This window comes from Oncorhynchus nerka, linkage group LG24 (genome assembly GCF_034236695.1).
Source record: "Oncorhynchus nerka isolate Pitt River linkage group LG24, Oner_Uvic_2.0, whole genome shotgun sequence".
NCBI lineage: Eukaryota > Metazoa > Chordata > Actinopteri > Salmoniformes > Salmonidae > Oncorhynchus > Oncorhynchus nerka.
This window is the reverse complement of record NC_088419.1, coordinates 51,725,739-51,744,908: the sequence shown is the minus strand read 5'-3', so window position 1 is coordinate 51,744,908 and position 19,170 is coordinate 51,725,739. Positions and strand designations below refer to the sequence as shown.

Here is a 19,170-nt window from a genome sequence, read left to right as displayed (position 1 = left end):
ATTGAAATTGATAGGTTTGCGTTGTTTGAAAACCCATTTCATTCCGGGGCTAATGGGCTCAAGTAGACAGGATAAGGCAGACTATAATTTGAAAATTTAAATATATATATATGATATATTTCTGTCCTACATGTTCATTGCATTTATGTTGGTCTTATTACTTCCCTTAAACCGTGTATACTTTGGGAGCTATGCTGAGAGGGGAGTACAAGAGTTTGTCCTTCAGGCACTGTGGACAAAAGTGAACTGTATGTATCTGTATGGAACTCGGTGCAGGCGGTTGTGGCTCCTGTCGCCGTAGACAGGACAGACGCAACACGGATTCACTTTATCGTCTGCTGTTAGAGATAATTTTCTAAACGGAAACCAGCTGTCGGGCTTCAGCGACAAGCAATTGTTTGGGTGTTCTGGGATATTATCACCTTCATTAACTACCGCACCCTCCTTGTTCGTAAATCCGACAGACTCATTTCGGAGTTCGCTCCACCGTGAAGCCAGCCGCACCACATGCCTTCAATGCTTTCGGTTGTTGCGAGCTTTGTTTTGTCTCTTCGAGAAACCGGAGTGAATGGGAGAACTCATATCGAGTTCAGAAGAACGAACGTCTGACAATCAGCATTTTTTTTGTAATGGTATTAGTATGAGAACAAGATTAGCACTGTCCGAAGATGACTTATTTTCTTCCTATTTCCCGTGATTTTTAACCTCTCCGCTGCAGCCAGTCTGCCTTTGGACTTTTATTTTATTGTTGAATATGCCTCTGGTGAAAGTTTTGGGTTATCCAACGAAGAGACTGCTCTACGGCTTTTACTGCACTGTACAATAGATGCGTGCGGAAAGTGGAAGCAGTGTAACTCGAGGCGGGGTTAAAGTTCAGCTCTATGGGGTGGTGAAGCGTTGGTTGCAGTTCGCAGAGTTGGAAATGTGAAAGCAAGAAGCAGGCTTTATTTTTTCCCCTCTCTCTCCCTTCTGTCTCTCCCTTTTTTCTTTATTTTCAAAACACGGACACAGCCATCACGGACACAGCCATCACGGACACAGCCATCACGGACACAGCCATCACGCATACACGGGCAAACACGGACACACACCCACACATAATTCACACATACACACACACTCACTCACACACCATCACACACATAAACACGCAGACCCGTTCGTGTAACCCAAACACACACACATACATACACCCTCCACATCCAAGATTAGATACAACAGATATGTATTCTCCGCTATGCCTAACACAGGTAAGTGAGCCTTTCGTCTGTCTTTAACCAGTTGTGTTGCATTTATGCTTTCTTCCTCAGGGACATGGCGAAATGGACTGACGTTGCTCAAGACAAACTGTGTGCAGTAGCATTCCTGGTTTGTCAGAGCCATCTGAACTAAGTAACACATGGCGGATGGCGTCTATATCTCCTACATATGTACACATATATATGCATGTCTATTTTAGTTCATATTAGACCTATATCGATGTCGAGCGCGCTTTTACGTGGACTACTTTTTGAGTTCCAATCCTAAAATGAAGATGGCCTTTCCTATAAGTTGCATGTGCACGTTATCGTCTTCCCACATATTTGATATGAATGAATGCACACAATGTATTTTTACAAAAGGTGGCAACATCATTTTCCAACGCTCCCCTGGACGGCTTCCTCTAAGTCTCTGCACTTGGGAGTCATTAACATGCATGCAATTGTCACTTTGTATTGATTACTGCTAAAACGCGATATTTAAAAGGCTGCATTTTGCTGGGTCTAACTTGCATCCCAAAAGTTTCAAACTTAGAATCAGTGTTGTAAGCGTTCGATTTTTAGCTTGTTCTTTGGCAGCAGTAACTTTTATGAATTTAAAATGTTGCTGTGTGTCTTTACACCTCTTCCACTGAATCGAGTCGCCGCCACTCTCGGGCATTGAACTTTGTCATGATCAATGTGCACCGGGAAAGCACAAGTTAGGACATTACACGTTTCAAGGCTACTGTTATATTCGATGGATCATGTTTTTGTGTGTGTGTGTTTTTTGCGCACTAGGGCTATGACTGACATGTAGCATGCTCAATAACTAAGATTATCTTTTAGACTTACTAAAAACTTTCTGCTCCCGAAGATTGTTAGGTTTTCTCGGATTTGATTCTTGTTCGAGTTTGATTACCCGAAATATGGTGTTTTGTAGGCCTAATCAAAAGGTGGGAGGTGGGAACGTTACATAGGTTGAATAGCTTGTTAAATTGTCAGTTGCATATCCAGGTGGTTGGTGTTTAAATCCATTATCGGCTTACCTAAAATGTATTTTTAAAATTATGTATCAAATGTATCATGATACAGTTTTGGGTTTGTTTAAGATTTGACAAGATGTATTTGTTTTTGAAATTGATTTATTATTGACCACCAAGGCATATTGGCCTCGTCTCATGTCAGTTGTATTTAACGATCAACACAATTTATGTTTTAAATTATCTTAAAATAAGATTATGATTTTTACCTAAGTTGATTTCATGTTTTCAAATATTTTTATTTTTATTTTTGGGATATACTTTCCCCCCCAAACATTTTGTCACCATGACCACGTTATTGGTTATAAATGTATGTAAATGACAAACACCTGACTTGATATCAATGATGGGTTCTCCTCCTGGACTTGCCAACCTTTACAATGGAAGACCATTTCAAAACCAATACTGCTCCAATACCTCTAGTGCCAAGCATAACTAATAAGTCCTGAATATTTATCTAGAATTATTTTATAAGAATGTACAGTGCATCTTTGAGGCAAGACCGAAATGGGCCTAAAGGAGAACTGAAACCTGATATTAGTTGGACACAAACTTGAGAAGGGACATTTAGAGAAATGGCTCGCTTGAGTATGTAAAATATTAATTAATACAAATTTTGCCTGGATATGTTTTTTTAATTTCTTAAAATGAGACTGTGAATTCACATGCAATACAATTAATCTCAACTGTATAAAGCAGAATCTGCACTAATTGGCTAATTAAGTATAAGTATTCAGAGTTGAATGATATACAAAGATACTTTGTGTGTGTGTGTGTTACCCTCTTATCCATTCAGTTAGGGCAAAAACTGTTTCATCAAGTCTAAAATCTTTTAAGTCAAGATCGCTCCATAATCAAAGGCTTTCGATTGATTCAATTATATTTGGCTTTTTGGGGGGGAGGAGGGGGATCCTGTACAAGACAGGCAAGCCTAAATAACTTCCATATGTTTTGTTCACTGCAAAGGATAGAATATGTAACCTAGAATTGAAAATTGAACATTTGCATTCTTTGTGCATTCATGTGAAAAATATTGATAATTCCCCGAATTTGCCTTTGCATCTTGTCTTTGAGGCACATGGTATCGTTTTGTGTCGTGGTGGAGGAGATGCAGGGAATGAAACAGTTGTGCACATTGCATGGGTTTGTGAAAACACTTACAAGTACACATGCCCCTTACGGCTGTTTGAGTCCGCTGCAACTTTGTAAAAGCAGGAAGATATGCCTTTTGTGGAAATTGCTCCAATTTGATTAACAATGGTGAGACGTCCGCTCTGTTTAAGTACGTTTACTGTTGTGGGCAGGAAGAGAGGCAAGAGTAAACTCGGTCGACACACTGTCATAATTGCCTCTGTGTTGTGGTGTGGGGTAGCGTGGGTGTCAATAGGAGGAGATTACCAACATTGCTTTTCTAAATTACAGTTATTCATGAGTTGTTGCTACAGGCCTGTTCTTTGTAAACATTAGATTTGTCACCAAGGTGTACAGAAAATTAAAACAAACTTCACAGCTGGAGGTTTCGTACTTAACAATTCTCCTGACACGCTTTTAGTAGTGGATATACTATTTTATAGGGTTTTGTTAATGGAATTGCAATGGATGATATATATTGAAATGTGGCCTACATAATATAGTTGTGTCACGTGTACGTTTTGTGTGTGTGTGTGTGTGTGTCATTAATGTTGTGAAGAAGCAAAAAAAAACAAATATAGACTATGCAGGTATTGTTCAAATGGCCCGGAGACAGGAGAGAACTATATTATATACAGAAACCACAAATAACAATGCATAACGTCAGCCATTGAGGAGTGATATTTCATAGCACATTGGCTGAAGTTACTCCGAGTGTCGGAGAAGGCAGTTGGAGAAGCCATTTACTGGATTTTACCCAAGCTCAAACAATACAATTTCCATGCCTATGAGGCAAGGGCGTGAAAGTATTTTTGAAATTCGAGGAATAGTGTGGCGTCATTGTATTTGGTTGTATTATATTTGAATTCAGCTCTGTATTCTAGATGATTATTCCTGCGTTTGTGCTCGCAAACTTGTGTTAGTACATATATTAGTGACCACATGCCAGTCAGAGGTTTCCGCACGTGTCAAGATTTGTTCAGCGTTCTTTTATCTCTGAATAGTTGAGTAGATTTTGCGTGGCCGGGGTGGTAAGATGGCCTGAGGTGAAGCCAAGGCCCGCCCTGGGTCTCCAAATGGGCCTCATATCAGAAACATGTCTCCTTGTACTCCGACCAGTCACTACATCACTGCCAATCTCTACTGAGAGTGTTTGGGAAATTAAAATACGTCCCTGTTGTAAAATTGCAAATTGGAGTGGTGGTTTGTCATTGTTTATTTCATTTGATTGGATTTGATTGGTGCTTTTTAAAATATAACTGTTAGTTCTGTGCCTAGCCTAGCTTGCCCTCTGTAGGACACAGTCCAGACAAACTTTGTACTCTACTCACTGTATATACGCGTGTAAACACTCGGCCTAGAAGAGCTGCATATCTGCTCTGGTGCTTAATGTAGCATACTGTTTTATAGCATGATCTAGTGTGACACACTTGTACAAAATTGAAGCTGAGTATTTGGATTTGGCACACTTACCAGTTTTAGTTCAAATGTTGTATCCGTATGCCCTGAGGTATTTGTTTTATATAAAAGGCAAAGATTTTATTATCTCATTTGGTTATAAACGCTTTTAGTACATATTCACGTTTTTTTTTACAACCAGGTATTTTAAAGGAGTAGGCACCTTTCATCTCTTTGGTAACTCTGTTCTGGGTTCTTTTTATATACTGTAATTATTGAAAATGTCCGTAAAATGGGTACAGACTAACGGTTCAATAGATTTAATGGCAGTGGTCATTAATCCATGGAAATGTCTTTGTCCCTCAAAAATATTCGAGTGAGTTTTCAGATGCGAGACTAGTTTAAATAGGAAAGTGTTGTTCTGAGGTTGATTTTGCCTTGTCCCGTTGGCGTTGCTTCGTTTAGCTGTAGTGTCGTGCTGTAACATTTCCACTGCCTGTTTCAGGCCAGATTATGAGAGGGAGCAGATTCTCAGGCGAAAGCTCCAGTGTGTGACTGCTAGTAGCAGGTGTAACCAACCAAAATTGGGACTGATCCACAACATGCCATCTATCCACATTCTTGCTGTAATAGCTGTACAGGGAGCTGTCCCTGGTGAAAGCCCACAGAATATACCAGTCTTGGAACCGTTTCAGAGGGAAACGTTTGTGCCTGTACATATTGCATGCATGTGTGTGTGTGTCTCTTTGTGTGTGTGTGTGCGCACGTATATTATATGTTTGCATGGCAAACAGTTAAAAATAGACTTTCAGCTTTCCCGCTCGGCTGTTGCTTTTTTCTCTGTCCTCTCTGGCAGACCCCCACAGACCCACATTCTTGCCAAAGAGCCAAGACACGGCCTAGACAGGCCTTATTTCACACTGCTCCCTCCGTACGGCCTAGACAGGCCTTATTTCACACTGCTCCCTCCGTACGGCCTAGACAGGCCTTATTTCACACTGCTCCCTCCGTACGGCCTAGACAGGCCTTATTTCACACTGCTCCCTCCGTACGGCCTAGACAGGCCTTATTTCACACTGCTCCCTCCGTACGGCCTAGACAGGCCTTATTTCACACTGCTCCCTCCGTACGGCCTAGACAGGCCTTATTTCACACTGCTCCCTCCGTACGGCCTAGACAGGCCTTATTTCACACTGCTCCCTCCGTACGGCCTAGAGAAACTCCGCCATTAGCCCGCTCTGCTAATGCTAATGGCACGGGCCCAAGTGCTGCAAATAAAAATGACATAAATACTCATAAATATAAATGTGTCGGACAGTGCATATTACTCTGAAATGGACAATGTTTGTTCTCTGAAAAGTCCCGCCTGGAATGATATTTGATCTAATAGTAGTACTGTATGTTCTTCTGTGCAATTCCTTGATTGCCGAGTATTTCAAATGAGTTGATGAGTGTTTACTGAAGGCACGTCTGATTTCACAAGATTAATTGTAATGACCGCTTTTGGTCTTTTTATTTTGATGGATTCTGTACTTTGTTTCCACAAAAAGTGTTGTACTATCAATGTGTTGCCACCAAATCATTCATCACCCCCCTGTGTTCCTCTTTACCACAGGATGAATTCCATCCTTTCATCGAAGCTCTGCTGCCCCACGTGCGAGCGTTTGCCTACACATGGTTCAACCTGCAGGCCCGCAAGAGAAAGTACTTCAAGAAGCACGAGAAGCGCATGTCTAAGGAAGAGGAGCGCGCAGTGAAGGACGAGCTGCTCAGCGAGAAGCCCGAGGTCAAGCAGAAGTGGGCATCGCGCCTTCTGGCCAAGCTCCGCAAGGACATCCGGCCTGAGTTCCGGGAGGATTTTGTGCTCACCGTCACCGGGAAGAAGCCCCCGTGCTGCGTGCTGTCCAACCCTGACCAGAAGGGTAAGATGAGGAGGATCGACTGCCTGCGTCAGGCAGACAAAGTCTGGAGGTTGGACCTGGTCATGGTCATTTTATTCAAAGGTATTCCCCTCGAAAGTACTGATGGCGAAAGGCTGGTAAAGTCCCCACAGTGCTCGAACCCAGGGCTGTGTGTGCAGCCTCATCACATTGGAGTTTCTGTGAAGGAGCTCGACCTCTACTTGGCCTACTTTGTGCACGCAGGTAAAGTCCCTCTTTTTGTTTCTCAACTCTCTATAAGCACGTCAATATTTGTTTAAAATTGGAGTCACATAAATGTTGACCTCACTCTGCTTAGTGATAGGACATGGAATGTGGGATAATGTTGTACAGTGAATTAAAAGACAAAAACACCCGGATGGGTTTCAAGGGTCAAGTTTGCATCTTGTCACTGAGCGCATGCCAATGTACTGTATATACAGTACCAGTCAAAAGTTTGGACACACCTACTCATTCAAGGGTTTCTCTTTATTTGGACTATTTTCTACATTGTAGAACAATAGTGAAGACATTAAAACTATGAAATAACACATGGAATCATGTAGTAACCATGTAGTAACCATGTAGTAACCAAAAAAGTGTAAAACAAAACAAAATATATTTGATATTTTAGAGCCTTCAAAGTAGCCACCCTTTGCCTTGATGACAGCTTCGCACACTCTTTGCATTCTCTCAACCAGCTTCACCTGGAATGCTTCTCCAACAGTCTTGAAGGAGTTCCCACATATGGTGAGCACTTACTGGCTGCTTTTCCTTCACTCTGCAGTCCAACTCATCCCAAACCATCTCAATTGGGTTGAGATCGGGTGATTGTGGAGGCCAGGTCATCTGAGGGTTAAATAGCCCTTTTACACAGTCTGGAGATGTGTTGGGTCATTGTTCTGTTGAAAAACAAATTATATTCCCACTAAGCGCAAACCAGATGGGATGGCGTATCGCTGCAGAATGCTGCGGTTGCCATGCTGGTTAAGTGTGCCTTCAATTCGAAATAAATCACAGACCCTGTCACCAGCAAAGCACCATCACACCTCCTCCATGCTTCACAGTGGGAACCGCACATGCAGAAATAATCCGTTCACCTACTCTGCATCTCAGAAAGACACGGAGGTTGGAACCAAAAATCTCAAATTTGGACTCATCAGACCAAAGGACAGATTTTCACCGGTCTAATGTCCATTGCTCCTGTTTCTTGACCCAAGCAAGTCTCTTCTTCTCATTGGTGTCCTTTAGTAGTGGTTTCTTTGCAGCAATTCGACGATAAAGGCCTGATTTACGTAGTTTCCTCTGAACAGTTGATGTTGAGATGTGTCTGTTACTTGAACTCTGAAGTATTTATTTGGGCTGCATTTTCTGAGGCTGGTAACTCTAATGACCTTATCCTCTGTAGCAGAGGTAACTCTGGGTCTTCCTTTCCTGCGGAGGAGCGGGGTGACGTGAGAGAACTTGGGAAGGTTGAACACCAGACGGGCTGCGGCGTTCTGGATGAGTTGTAGGGGTTTAATGGCACAGGCAGGGAGCCCAGCCAACAGCGAGTTGCAGTAATCCAGACGGGAGATGACAAGTGCCTGGATTAGGACCTGCGCTGCTTCCTGTGTGAGGCAGGGTCATACTCTGCGGATGTTGTAGAGCATGAACCTACAAGAACGGGCCACCGCCATGATGTTAGTTGAGAACGACAGGGTGTTGTCCAGGATCAAAGTAGTGATGGACTGTCATTTCTTTTTGCTTATTTGAGCTGTTCTTGCCATACAATTAACTTTTACCAAATAGGGCTATCTTCTGTATATCACCCCTACCTTGTCACAACACTTGGCTCAAACGCATTAAGAAGCAAAGAAATTCCACAAATGAACAAGGCACACCTGTTATTTGAAATGCATTCCAAGTGACTACCTCATGAAACTGGTTGAGAGAATGCCAAGAGTCTGCAAAGCTGTCATCAAGGCAAAGGGTGGCTACCGAAGAATCTCAAATATAAAATATATTTTAATTTGTGTAACACTTTTTTTGGTTACGACATGATTCCATATGTTGTTTCGTAGTTTTGATGTCTTCGCTATTATTCTGCCATGTAGAAAATAGTACAAATAAAGAAAAACCCAGCAGTGGGTAGGTGTGTCCAAACTTTTGACTCGTACTGTAGTTGGCATCAAGAATCACTCTTTCAACGAACAATCACAGGCCACTCACCAAGTAATCACCCAACCAAAATAAAGTTACATTTCCTTTTTTTAGGACTTGCCCCCCAGCAAACCAAACACTGCACTGCACAGCACCTTTCCGTCTCTGTATGTAGACACAAAGGTTATCTGTAGCAGACACCCATAATTTCATCAGTGGTCAATAAAGCAGTAGTCTGGGAAAAGCGGGACAACTCTGCCAAATTCCTCGCACGGGCCCGTCCCTTCGCTGTTTTAAGATGGGCCAGATTTAGGGGAAGCTCGCACTGCGAGACGACAGAGTCAGTTGCCTAAAAAAAAACAATTATCTCCATCACGATTGCTCAGCACAATTTCTATTTCAGACTAATTCAACGTGGGCTGCGGTTGGGGTGAGATATTCACTTGAATTATTTTCCTGTTTTCTGTGCGCAACAGTGTAGTAGCATATTCATATAGGTGTTTGGCAGTGGAATGAAAAACTTGGCATGGAGCATTTTTTTACGTTTTTAGAGCTTCTGAACTTCTTGTAAATTAGGAAGCCGTCTTATAAATACACAAGAAAATTAACTATTTGGTAAATATAAAAACCTCCACATGATATCAAATTTAGGGCTTTATATTTTATTTCTCTCCTGTAAATAATTAATGTATTAGAAAGCTTTGATTAAAACGTAGAAAATACATCATAATTAATTAACTAATGAATTGGACATGGTTTTATGTTTTTCCCCTTGAGCTGAATCCTAATCTAGAATTTTTTTGTTGTTGCAATTTAACAAAATATTCTTGATTCCTTTCCACAGTTTGGAAAATCTTGTGTACGTTGCCACCATGATATTAGTAGTGCTTGTTCGATGAAAACTCACCCTGAGAGTGAAGTCCAGTGTAAATAACCAATAGAGAAAATGTTAATTGGCAAGAGGCAGCAGGGGCTCGTTCCTCCACTGGCAGCAACACAAACACCAGCTATCACGGTTTGGAGAGAGCTCTGTTCCACCAGGCAAACCGAGCACCTTAATTACAACCATTTCCTCTGTACAACAAATGGTTTTGCTGAAGCCTAAGTGAGCTAGGCATGATATGTGCCCACATTGACAATCTTATTGCGACATATTTTTGTAGACTGTTTTCATAGCTTTTGTACGTTTTTTTTTTGTTGTTGTAGATTTTTACATTAACAGCACTGCAATCTCAGTTCCAAATGTTGAGGAAGGTTATGTCGTGATTTTGGCCAATCTGAATAAAAACGTGTGTGATTTAAAATGAGCCTATAGGGTCGGTTACCTTGAGAGCTATGCAGTACTACGATTTAGTCTGGCTGGAATGGGAGCTCATTTTAACTTGGGCCAGTCACAAAAGTATCGGCCTTTAGAGGGTTTTTGTCAAAATAAGGCATGATGGGCCTCATTATGAAAACCAGCTTAGTCAACGGTGTTATAATTGGACAGAAATAAATCCCCGATTAGCAATATGCTAAGTACATAAAAAACAAAACAATTTTTAGACGAGACACTGACCCTCATTTCAATGTTTTGGGAGACAGTATACTTACTATATGCTCGTCTCAAATAAAAGTTGCTGATGCCCATTGTGGCTAAAATGTTATCCCCCCTGCTGCCAAATCCTGAGTTTTGATGTTTTGTAAGCCTATTCATGGGCGCTTTGCTCCCGCCAGCATTCTTATAGCTGAAGTTAGATTCTCTTCTTCTTCACCGGGCTTGATTGTGAATGAGGTGTCAGCGAGTGAACAAGAGGGAGAAGAAAGAGACAGAATGCCCACAGAGCATGGAGGTCTGCCTAGAGTGGAGTTAAGTCCGCAGTGTGCTCGCTGGCTCCTTCGTCTCCTCGTCCCACAGGATCGGGTTTCTTCCTCGGTCTCATTTAAAGCAGTGGAGCATTTCTGAAGCGCCGTTGATTAAAAGCCATCTGAAGAGAGGCTGACCTCATGCACGGATGCCGAAGTTGAGGTTTCTGAGGACAGCCGAAGTCCGTAATTAAATGGTACCCCCATTGCTGCAAGGGCAAGGGGTGGTAGAAGAGGACTTGTCCCCCCCGTGCTAACACTATCCTGCCACCAACCTATTTAACAGCAAACATAGTAGAGCACTTTTATTATCTGGGTGTCACAATTCTCAAAAACAACTCTTGTGAAACTTCTTGCTGACTGTATGTACTTGCAGAGTTTACAATTTAATTTGCCTTTAATTATCTGTCTTTAGGCTTACTGGTTGGTGAGTTATTTTGCAATCTGTTAAACTCTTGGGAGAGTTTTATGATGTAGTGCCACATGCCTAACCCTACTTAGTTGTGAGTGTGTGTGTGTGTTGTGTGTGTGTGTGTGTGTGTGTGTGTGTGTGTGTGTGTGTGTGTGTGTGTGTGTGTGTGTGTGTGTGTGGGAGGGGGAGGGCTGGCATATCAGTCTTTAACCAGGGCTTTCCCAGCGTTGTTCAACAGTCACAAGCTAGCATCGTTTGTCATCTTTAGGAACAATGTGGTGTCAGAGGGCGGGCCCCCCTTTTGACTCCAGAGCAGGCAGCGTGGCCAGGGCTAATTTAGGGCTCGCTCTCACCCCGGCAACGGGTGTCACTATCACAGGAGCACTCAACACGTGAGAGAGGTCATGGCTTAAGATGTTAGAGTTTTGACCCTATCTTCTAGGCGTTTGACCTCCCTCGTTAGCAGCCAGTCAAGCGGATGGATTGCTCTGGCTTTGGAGGAATCTGTGACCTCTTGTGAGAGCAGCCCACTTTTACTTTGTTTGGGGCAGCTTGGCCAGTCGGTTAAAATTAGCCAACAACCGTTTCGGCATAGACTGAAGAAACTGTTTGAGGCCATTTCTTTAATGGAAGCTAAACAGTAGCAGTAATTCTGCAAGCCGAATATCAGGGTTCTCCAAACCCTGTGCCTGGAGAGATACCCTTCTGTAGGTTTTCGCTCCAACCCCAGTCGTAACTAACCCGGTTCAGCTTATCAACCAGGTAATTATTAGAATCAGGTGTGCTAGATTAAGGTTGGAGTGAAAACCTACAGGACGGTAAGCTCTCCAGGAACAGGGTTGGATAGCCCTGCCGTATAGGTTGGTTTAGAAGCTATTTAAGGCATAGGCCATAATAGTTTGGAAGTGGTTGGGTAATTTAACCATTTCATTGGTGGTTAAAGTCGTAAAAATGATATGCTACGGTATTTTTGGAACAGAAAAATGTACAAAACTAGATGAAAGACAAGTGTTGACTGAGACTAGTAGTCCCAAAATAATTGAAAATCAATGGTTGTCTCTTGGCTCGCTTGCAGACTTTTTAATGCCTTTGCTTCCACTTAACGTTATATGTGGTCAGACTGAATGCTATATAAAGTCTGCTAACCACGACTTCATGCCACGTCTGGACAAGAGCAAGTAGACTGAAGGGTATTGGAAACCTGTCTGCTGGACAACTGTCTAATCATGTAAATAGGATAGAAACTCTTGATAAGACTCTGGGCCTTTGACGCAAACAGAATGTGTTTTCTCTAGTGAGGGTGAGGGACAGTGAAGGCCTTACTGTAGATGGTTTGGGTGATCGTTATCTCCTCGGGGTTTGGCTAACCTGGCAAGACCTACTTACTGGCAGGGAAGACCCTGGCTAGGAAAGCAGGGGGGGGGGGGGAGAAAGGCTTCGACGGTTGGGTTGTGGTGTCAGAAAAGTGACAAGACATGGAAATCCAGGCGTCAGTGACGCAAAGTATTGGATTTTGGATTTTTTGGGGGTTTGGAGTCGAGTCCTTTTATGGCTACAGCAACTGGTTAGCCTAAATGCCGGCGGTAATATCACTAGCAATGTGGCAGTAAAGAAAGCAGCCCATAGATTGGCGGAGAGGAATGTGGTTCAAATGGAAAGTTAACACGGCCATGCTTATTAAACCCCATTTTCATCTCACCTTCTCTGTTTTCGCTCTGCCCAATACAATTGAAGGATATCACTGGCTGGAAGAGATAACATGCCACTGAGTGGACCTATGTGAATATGTCCAGGGCCGCTGATATTTTCTATTGCCGCTTTGCCTTCTATGACCCCGGTGGTAGAGATGAACAAACTGTTTTCGTGTGTCGAATGTCTGTAAGGACGCCTGACCTATTTCCCGCTAAGCTCTTAAAGAGATTTGCGCTGCGTCTCTCTAAACTCGTTAGCTTTGACGATGCATCCTCGAGGCACCGTTACTTTTAGGTTCTGATCAAAAGTAAAGAGTACATCCAGTTGTTTTACTGGCCTGGAACTCCAAGTGTCCATGGAGTTTTGCGCTACCCTAGTCTACAGGCTGTGTGAATAGGGATTTTGAATGGACTTGACCTTACACAGCACACCAGACTAGTTTGCTGCCAGTTTAGATCATCAGCCGTTCCTACCAGCTGACTTTTGGCTTGTCATGTTTCAGACGTTTTAGATTTCATTTCCCTTCCACAGGCTGAGGAATAACAATAATGTTGAGCTATTTAAGGTGATTGTGGGATAAACCACAGCCTTTTTTTGTGGTTACTGCAGTACACATGGTGGGTTAGGTCCACCACCACCCACCCACTCACCGCGGTTTTGCCCCCCCCCCCCCCCCCCCCCTAAATCCCTGTAACCACACGACTGCCATAGCTATGACTACAACAATGACTTTGTCACCACGCTCTCACAAGTACAGCGGTATAGAAACGCACACACACAAGCACACACTGTACCATTCATTGTAATTCAGGTTGGGGCCCATTCATAAAAATGCCTCATTGTCATAGCATTTGATATCTGCGAGTAGTAATGTGGCTGCTATGCAGATGCCCTACGAGACAAATCCCACAGCTGGCATTGGTCCACTGTGCCAAAGGAGTAGCCCAGGCCAGGATCAGATGATCTGATACAATATACTGTCTTTTTAATATCACTGGATATGACCTTACTTTGAACCATTTTCGCTGCCATTTTATTGGATTAAACAAAGCAGATAAGGTTCTCAGATGGGGAAACGTTGTAAGATTTCTGTCAAACAGCGTTCCCCCTCCGTGGGCAAATATCTCATAAACCTGATTGCACAGCACATTCAGGTAATCCGTTTCAAAGTGCATTGTCAACGCTGAGCTCTCCCGAAATCCTTACTAATGTACAGATTTGGAACATATTGTCTGGTTTCAGTTGAGGATTTTGAGGCATGAACGATCACAAAGCGAAACAAAAAACAATTGCGGTGGCTCTCTTTGTCGCCTTGACCGTTTTGAGGACCGCCTATCCCTCTGCCTTTGTCTATTTCTTTGTCCTTCATTTGATGACTAAAAACACACTCTCTCTCAAAGCAGACTGGTGTTTTTCAGAATGGGCAACACCACAATATTTGAAATCTTAATACCCTTTTCAATAGGCAAACCGTAAAAGAGATGAGTTCCTTTCTAAATCTCGTATTTTGGACCGAACCTTCTTAAACGAGACAATGCCCTGTTTTAGCGGCGGGGGCTAGGCTACATAGCGTTAGCGAAGCATGGTGAGCAGTGGTCTGGCATGTGTATAGAGTCGGGCACCTGGATGTGGTAACTAACTGCTTTATCCCAGTGGGGCGGACAGACAGACGGATGGGGAGATTGGCACTGGGGAAGTTGGGCTAATTAATTCTGCATTAATGCCCAGGTCCGCCCAGGACGTCCCCAGCAGCAAACCGCTAGCAGAGAGGGGGAGACCGAGGCATGTGCCAAGCTTTCTGAAGCTCGCCGTTTCTTTCTTTCTTTAATCCGGAGGGTTGTCCATGAGATACGGCGGTTGTGTATGTGTATGAGACCTAGGCTGACAGGAAGCTGTGGGCCTCAGTCTACAGGAGTGATATTTTCTCCTCTCCTCCATGTTAGATATTTGCTGTCCTTTGTCAGTTTCTTAGGGCCTGTCTGGTTCCAAAGGAGTTAAAGCCTAGGAACTGCATGAGTTGAACCATAGCTCTCCCTAACGGCTCAGACCATTCAGCACTTACACAGGCACTAGCTTTGGCTAACTTCTGAGAATGCCTTCTTTGTACCCACACGCCATTCAACAAGAGTCCCATTGTCTTTAGCTCCCTGCTAGCCTCTGCGCTAGTCATCGCTCAGTGTTTATTGTGTGTACTTTGATTGTATTAGGACTTGATGAGGACTTCATTTGAATGGTGGGCAGACAGCTCATGTGCTGTTCCGGCCCGAGCAGGGGGGGAAACCGTGCTAATCATCTTATTACCGAGCGACAACTTTTTTGGGGGGGGGACGGGGAGCGAGCACTAGCTGCACATGGTCGAAGCGCACACCCAGCAATGAGGTAGAAACAACTCATTCTTCTCGCTGCCTGTCTCGGAACATTCCACTTGTTGTCCTGCGCATTGATTTGCCGTGCCACATGACTGTGTGTCGGTGGCGCAGGCTACAGGATGTTTCGAACCACACAGATAGAAACACACACAGCCGACGATTGTGGCAGCGAGGGAGAGGGTAGGAAAGGGGGGGGGGACAAAAGGGTTCTGGGCCGGCGATGTGCTCAGGCCTAGGATCTCAGGATTCACTGCGTTTAAATGTCAGCTCCTCTCCCGTCTTTTTTCGAGGGAGCTACAGGAATGTGCTGCAGCTGGTGGGTTGTGCCAGTCAGTAGTAAAAGAGAGTAACTGTCTTTATGGGGGATCTTAGCAACTGAGAGAGGCTCCTCTCCCGCCACTCAGCGCCCGAGCTCTCTCACTTCAAATCACATTTTATTTGTCACATGCGCCGAATACAACATTCCGTGAAATGCTTACTTCCAAACCCTTAACCATTAATGCAGTTCAAGAAATAGAGTTAAGAAAATATTTACTAAATAAATAAAGTAAAATATATAATGAAAAGTAACAATAAAATAACAATAACGAGGCTATATACAGGAGGTACCAGTACCGAGTCAATGTGCAGGGGTACAGGTTAGTCGAGGTAATGTAGTTAGGGGTCGAGGTAATGTAGTCGTACATGTAGTTAGGGGTGTGCAGCCAGTCCAGTGCAGACGCATGCCAACTCTAAATGGAGTCTTGCCTGACCCCACAACACGCCAGGCAACGGATCGACATCTGAGCTTCGTTTCTCCAACACCTACGTGGGTAAGATGTATTAAGTCTTCTGAAGAAGACGGTCTCGGGGGGAGAGTAGCATAACCACGTGGCTAGCTACATGCTCAGCGGTTGAGCGTTGGGGTTCGAAGTACAGCCAGAGAATTGGCAGAGTGGACACCGGAGGATGAGGAGGGGAACTGATTTCCAGCATTGCAAATGCATTCCCAGAATCCTATGGTTTTTCTTACTGTCTATTACGGTGGGGTCACTACTGTCTTGGTCATTATTTTGAAAAGGACTGGGCTCGTTCCGACGCTGTGATCCACCAACGATCCACTATTGTGCGATGAACCCATTTGGGATGGCATAGAAAAAGGGGCCCGCAGACATGAAACAGGACAGCTGTGGCCGTCTGTAGGGGAATGTTGCTACAGATGGTGAAAGAAGTGAAAAATAAACCACCGTATGGCTGGTAAAATATAGAAGAAAGACTAGGGGTTTGCTGAACTGGTTCCTCTCTCATCCTCTGTGTATACGTGTTTGCATGTCTTAGTGAGTGGGATCACGTGTTGTTTCAGCTTGTGTGTTGTAGCAGATAATATGTTTCATGAATCACTGCTCGGTCCTTATACCCTTTTTGCCCATCGGTTGTGCAGTGCCAGGAAGATTGATTTCCTCTGTGCTCCATTTGACACGTTTACTCCTTTTCAAAATAGTATATATTTTTTAATACATGTTACCCCATTATATTCACTTGAATGGTCATAATATCCTCTCAATTCGTTATGAGACCTGTTGATTAAAATGGGGGGGGGGGGGGGGTGTATTGTGTTTTAAAGGAGAACTCAAGCAAAAACTATATTTTGGTATTTGTTTTATTAGTGCGTTGTGCATCATATGATGTAAAATGCTTCATACCGGCATTATACATCTTCAAAACTTGATTGCTGAGATGCAAAACATTTTGGGACTATATCAACAATGGACTAATGAAACGAATGCCAACATGTTTTCCCTTTGAGCTAAGAATTTGGCATGGGCGCTAAGATCCTTAAAGTTTCACAGCTCCACCATTGAGAGCATCTTGATTTGACGGCATCACCACTTGGTATGGCACCTGCTTGGCAACTGGCTGCAAGGTGCTACAGAGGGTAGTGTGGATGGCCCAGTACATCTCTGGGGCCGAGCTCCCTGCCATCCAGGACCTCTATACCAGGCGGTGTCAGAGGGAGGCCCTAAAAATTGTCAAAGTCTCCAGCCATCCAAATCATAGACTGCTCTCAGTGGCATATTCCTAGTTGTACACACAGTGGGGGAGAACAAGTATTTGATACACTGCTGATTTTGCAGGTTTTCCTACTTACAAAACATGTAGTCTGTAATTGTTTTAAATCATAGGTACACTTCAACTGTGAGAGACGGAATCTAAAACAAAAATCCAGAAAATCACATTGTGTGATTTTTTAAAGTAATTACTTTGCATTTTATTGCGTGACATAAGTATTTGATACATCAGAAAAGCAGAACTTAATATTTGGTACAGAAACCTTTCTTTGCAATTGGTGTTCTTGGAGTTGTACTCATCCTTCTTCTTCCTCCAAACACGGCGAGTGGAGTTTAGACCAAAAAGCTCTATTTTTGTCTCATCAGACCACATGACCTTCTCCCATTCCTCCTCTGGATCATCCAGATGTTCATTGGCAAACTGGCTTGAGCAGGGGGACCTTGCGTGCGCTGCAGGATTTTAATCCATGACGGCGTAGTGTGTTACTAATAGTTTTCTTTGAGACTGTGGTCCCAGCTCTCTTCAGGTCATTGACCAGGTCCTGCCCTGTAGTTCTGGGCTGATCCCTCACCTTCCTCATGATCATTGATGCCCCACGAGGTGAGATCTTGCATGGAGCCCCAGACCGAGGGGGATTGATTGTCATCTTGAACTTCTTCCATTTTCTAATAATTTCCAACAGTTGTTGCCTTCTCACCAAGCTGCTTGCCTATTGTCCTGTAGCCCATCCCAGCCTTGTGCAGGTCTACAATTTTATCCCTGATGTCCTTACACAGCTCTCTGGTCTTGATTGAGTGTGTGGACAGGTGTCTTTTATACAGGTAACGAGTTCAAACAGGCGCAGTTAATACAGGTAATGAGTGGAGAACAGGAGGGCTTCTTAAAGAAAAACTATGAGAGCCGGAATTCTTACTGGTTGGTAGGTGATCAAATACTTATGTCATGCAATAAAATGCAAATTAATTACTTAAAAATCATACAATGTGATTTTCTGGATTTTTGTTTTAGATTCCGTCTCTCACAGTTGAAGTGTACCTATGATACAAATTACAGACCTCTACATGCTTTGTATGTAGGAAAACCTACAAAATCGTCAGTGTATCAAATACTTGTTCTCCCCACTGTATCTACCTCATTTACCTCGTACCCCTGCACATGGACTCGGTACTGTTACCCCTTGTATATAGCCAAGTTATCGTTACCTGCTGTGTATCTACACGGAGTGTACAAAACTTTAGGAACACCTGGTCTTTCCATGACACAGACTGACCAGGTGAATCCAGGTGAAAGCTATGATCCCGTATTGATGTTACCTGTTAAATCCACTTCAGTCAGTGTAGATGAAGGGGAGGAGACAGACTGGTTCAATTATTTTTATGCCTTTTTAAGCCAATTAAGACGTGGATTGTGTGCCATTCTTAGGGTGAATGGGTAAGACAAAATATTTAAGTGCCTTTGAACGGGGTATGTTAGTAGGTGCCAGGTGCACCGGTTTGAGTGTTTCAAGAATTGCACTGCTGGGTTTTTCACACACAACAGTTGCCAGTGTGTATCAAGAATGGTCCACAACCAAATGGACAGCCAGCCAACTTGACACAGCTGTGGGAAGCATTGGAGTCAACATGGGCCAGCATCCCTGTGGAACGCCTTCGACACCTTGTAGAGTCCATGTCACAATGAATTGAGGCTGTGTTCTGAGGGCAAAAAGAGGTGCAACTCAATATTAGGAAGGTGCTCCTAATGTTTTGTACACTCAGTGTATATTACTTTTATTATTACGTGTTTTACTTTTCTATTATTTCTCAATTTTCTTTCTCTGCATTGTTGGGAAGGGCCCGTAAGTAAGCATTTCACTGTTTGTCCACACCTGTGTTTACGAAGCGCGTGACGAATAAAATTTGATTAGTGTGTGTAGTCAAATCAAAATCTAAT

At 43.3% G+C, this 19,170-nt stretch overlaps 1 protein-coding gene across 1 annotated transcript in view; it reads left to right on the top strand.

The window, feature by feature from the left end:
• LOC115108117 (nuclear factor I/A) overlaps positions 1 to 19,170 on the top strand; it is a 179,016-nt gene that overhangs the window by 41,234 nt on the left and 118,612 nt on the right. Inside the window, 1 exon segment of the mRNA XM_029632097.2 lies at positions 6,426 to 6,954. Coding sequence (XP_029487957.2) covers positions 6,426 to 6,954 — 529 coding nt within the window.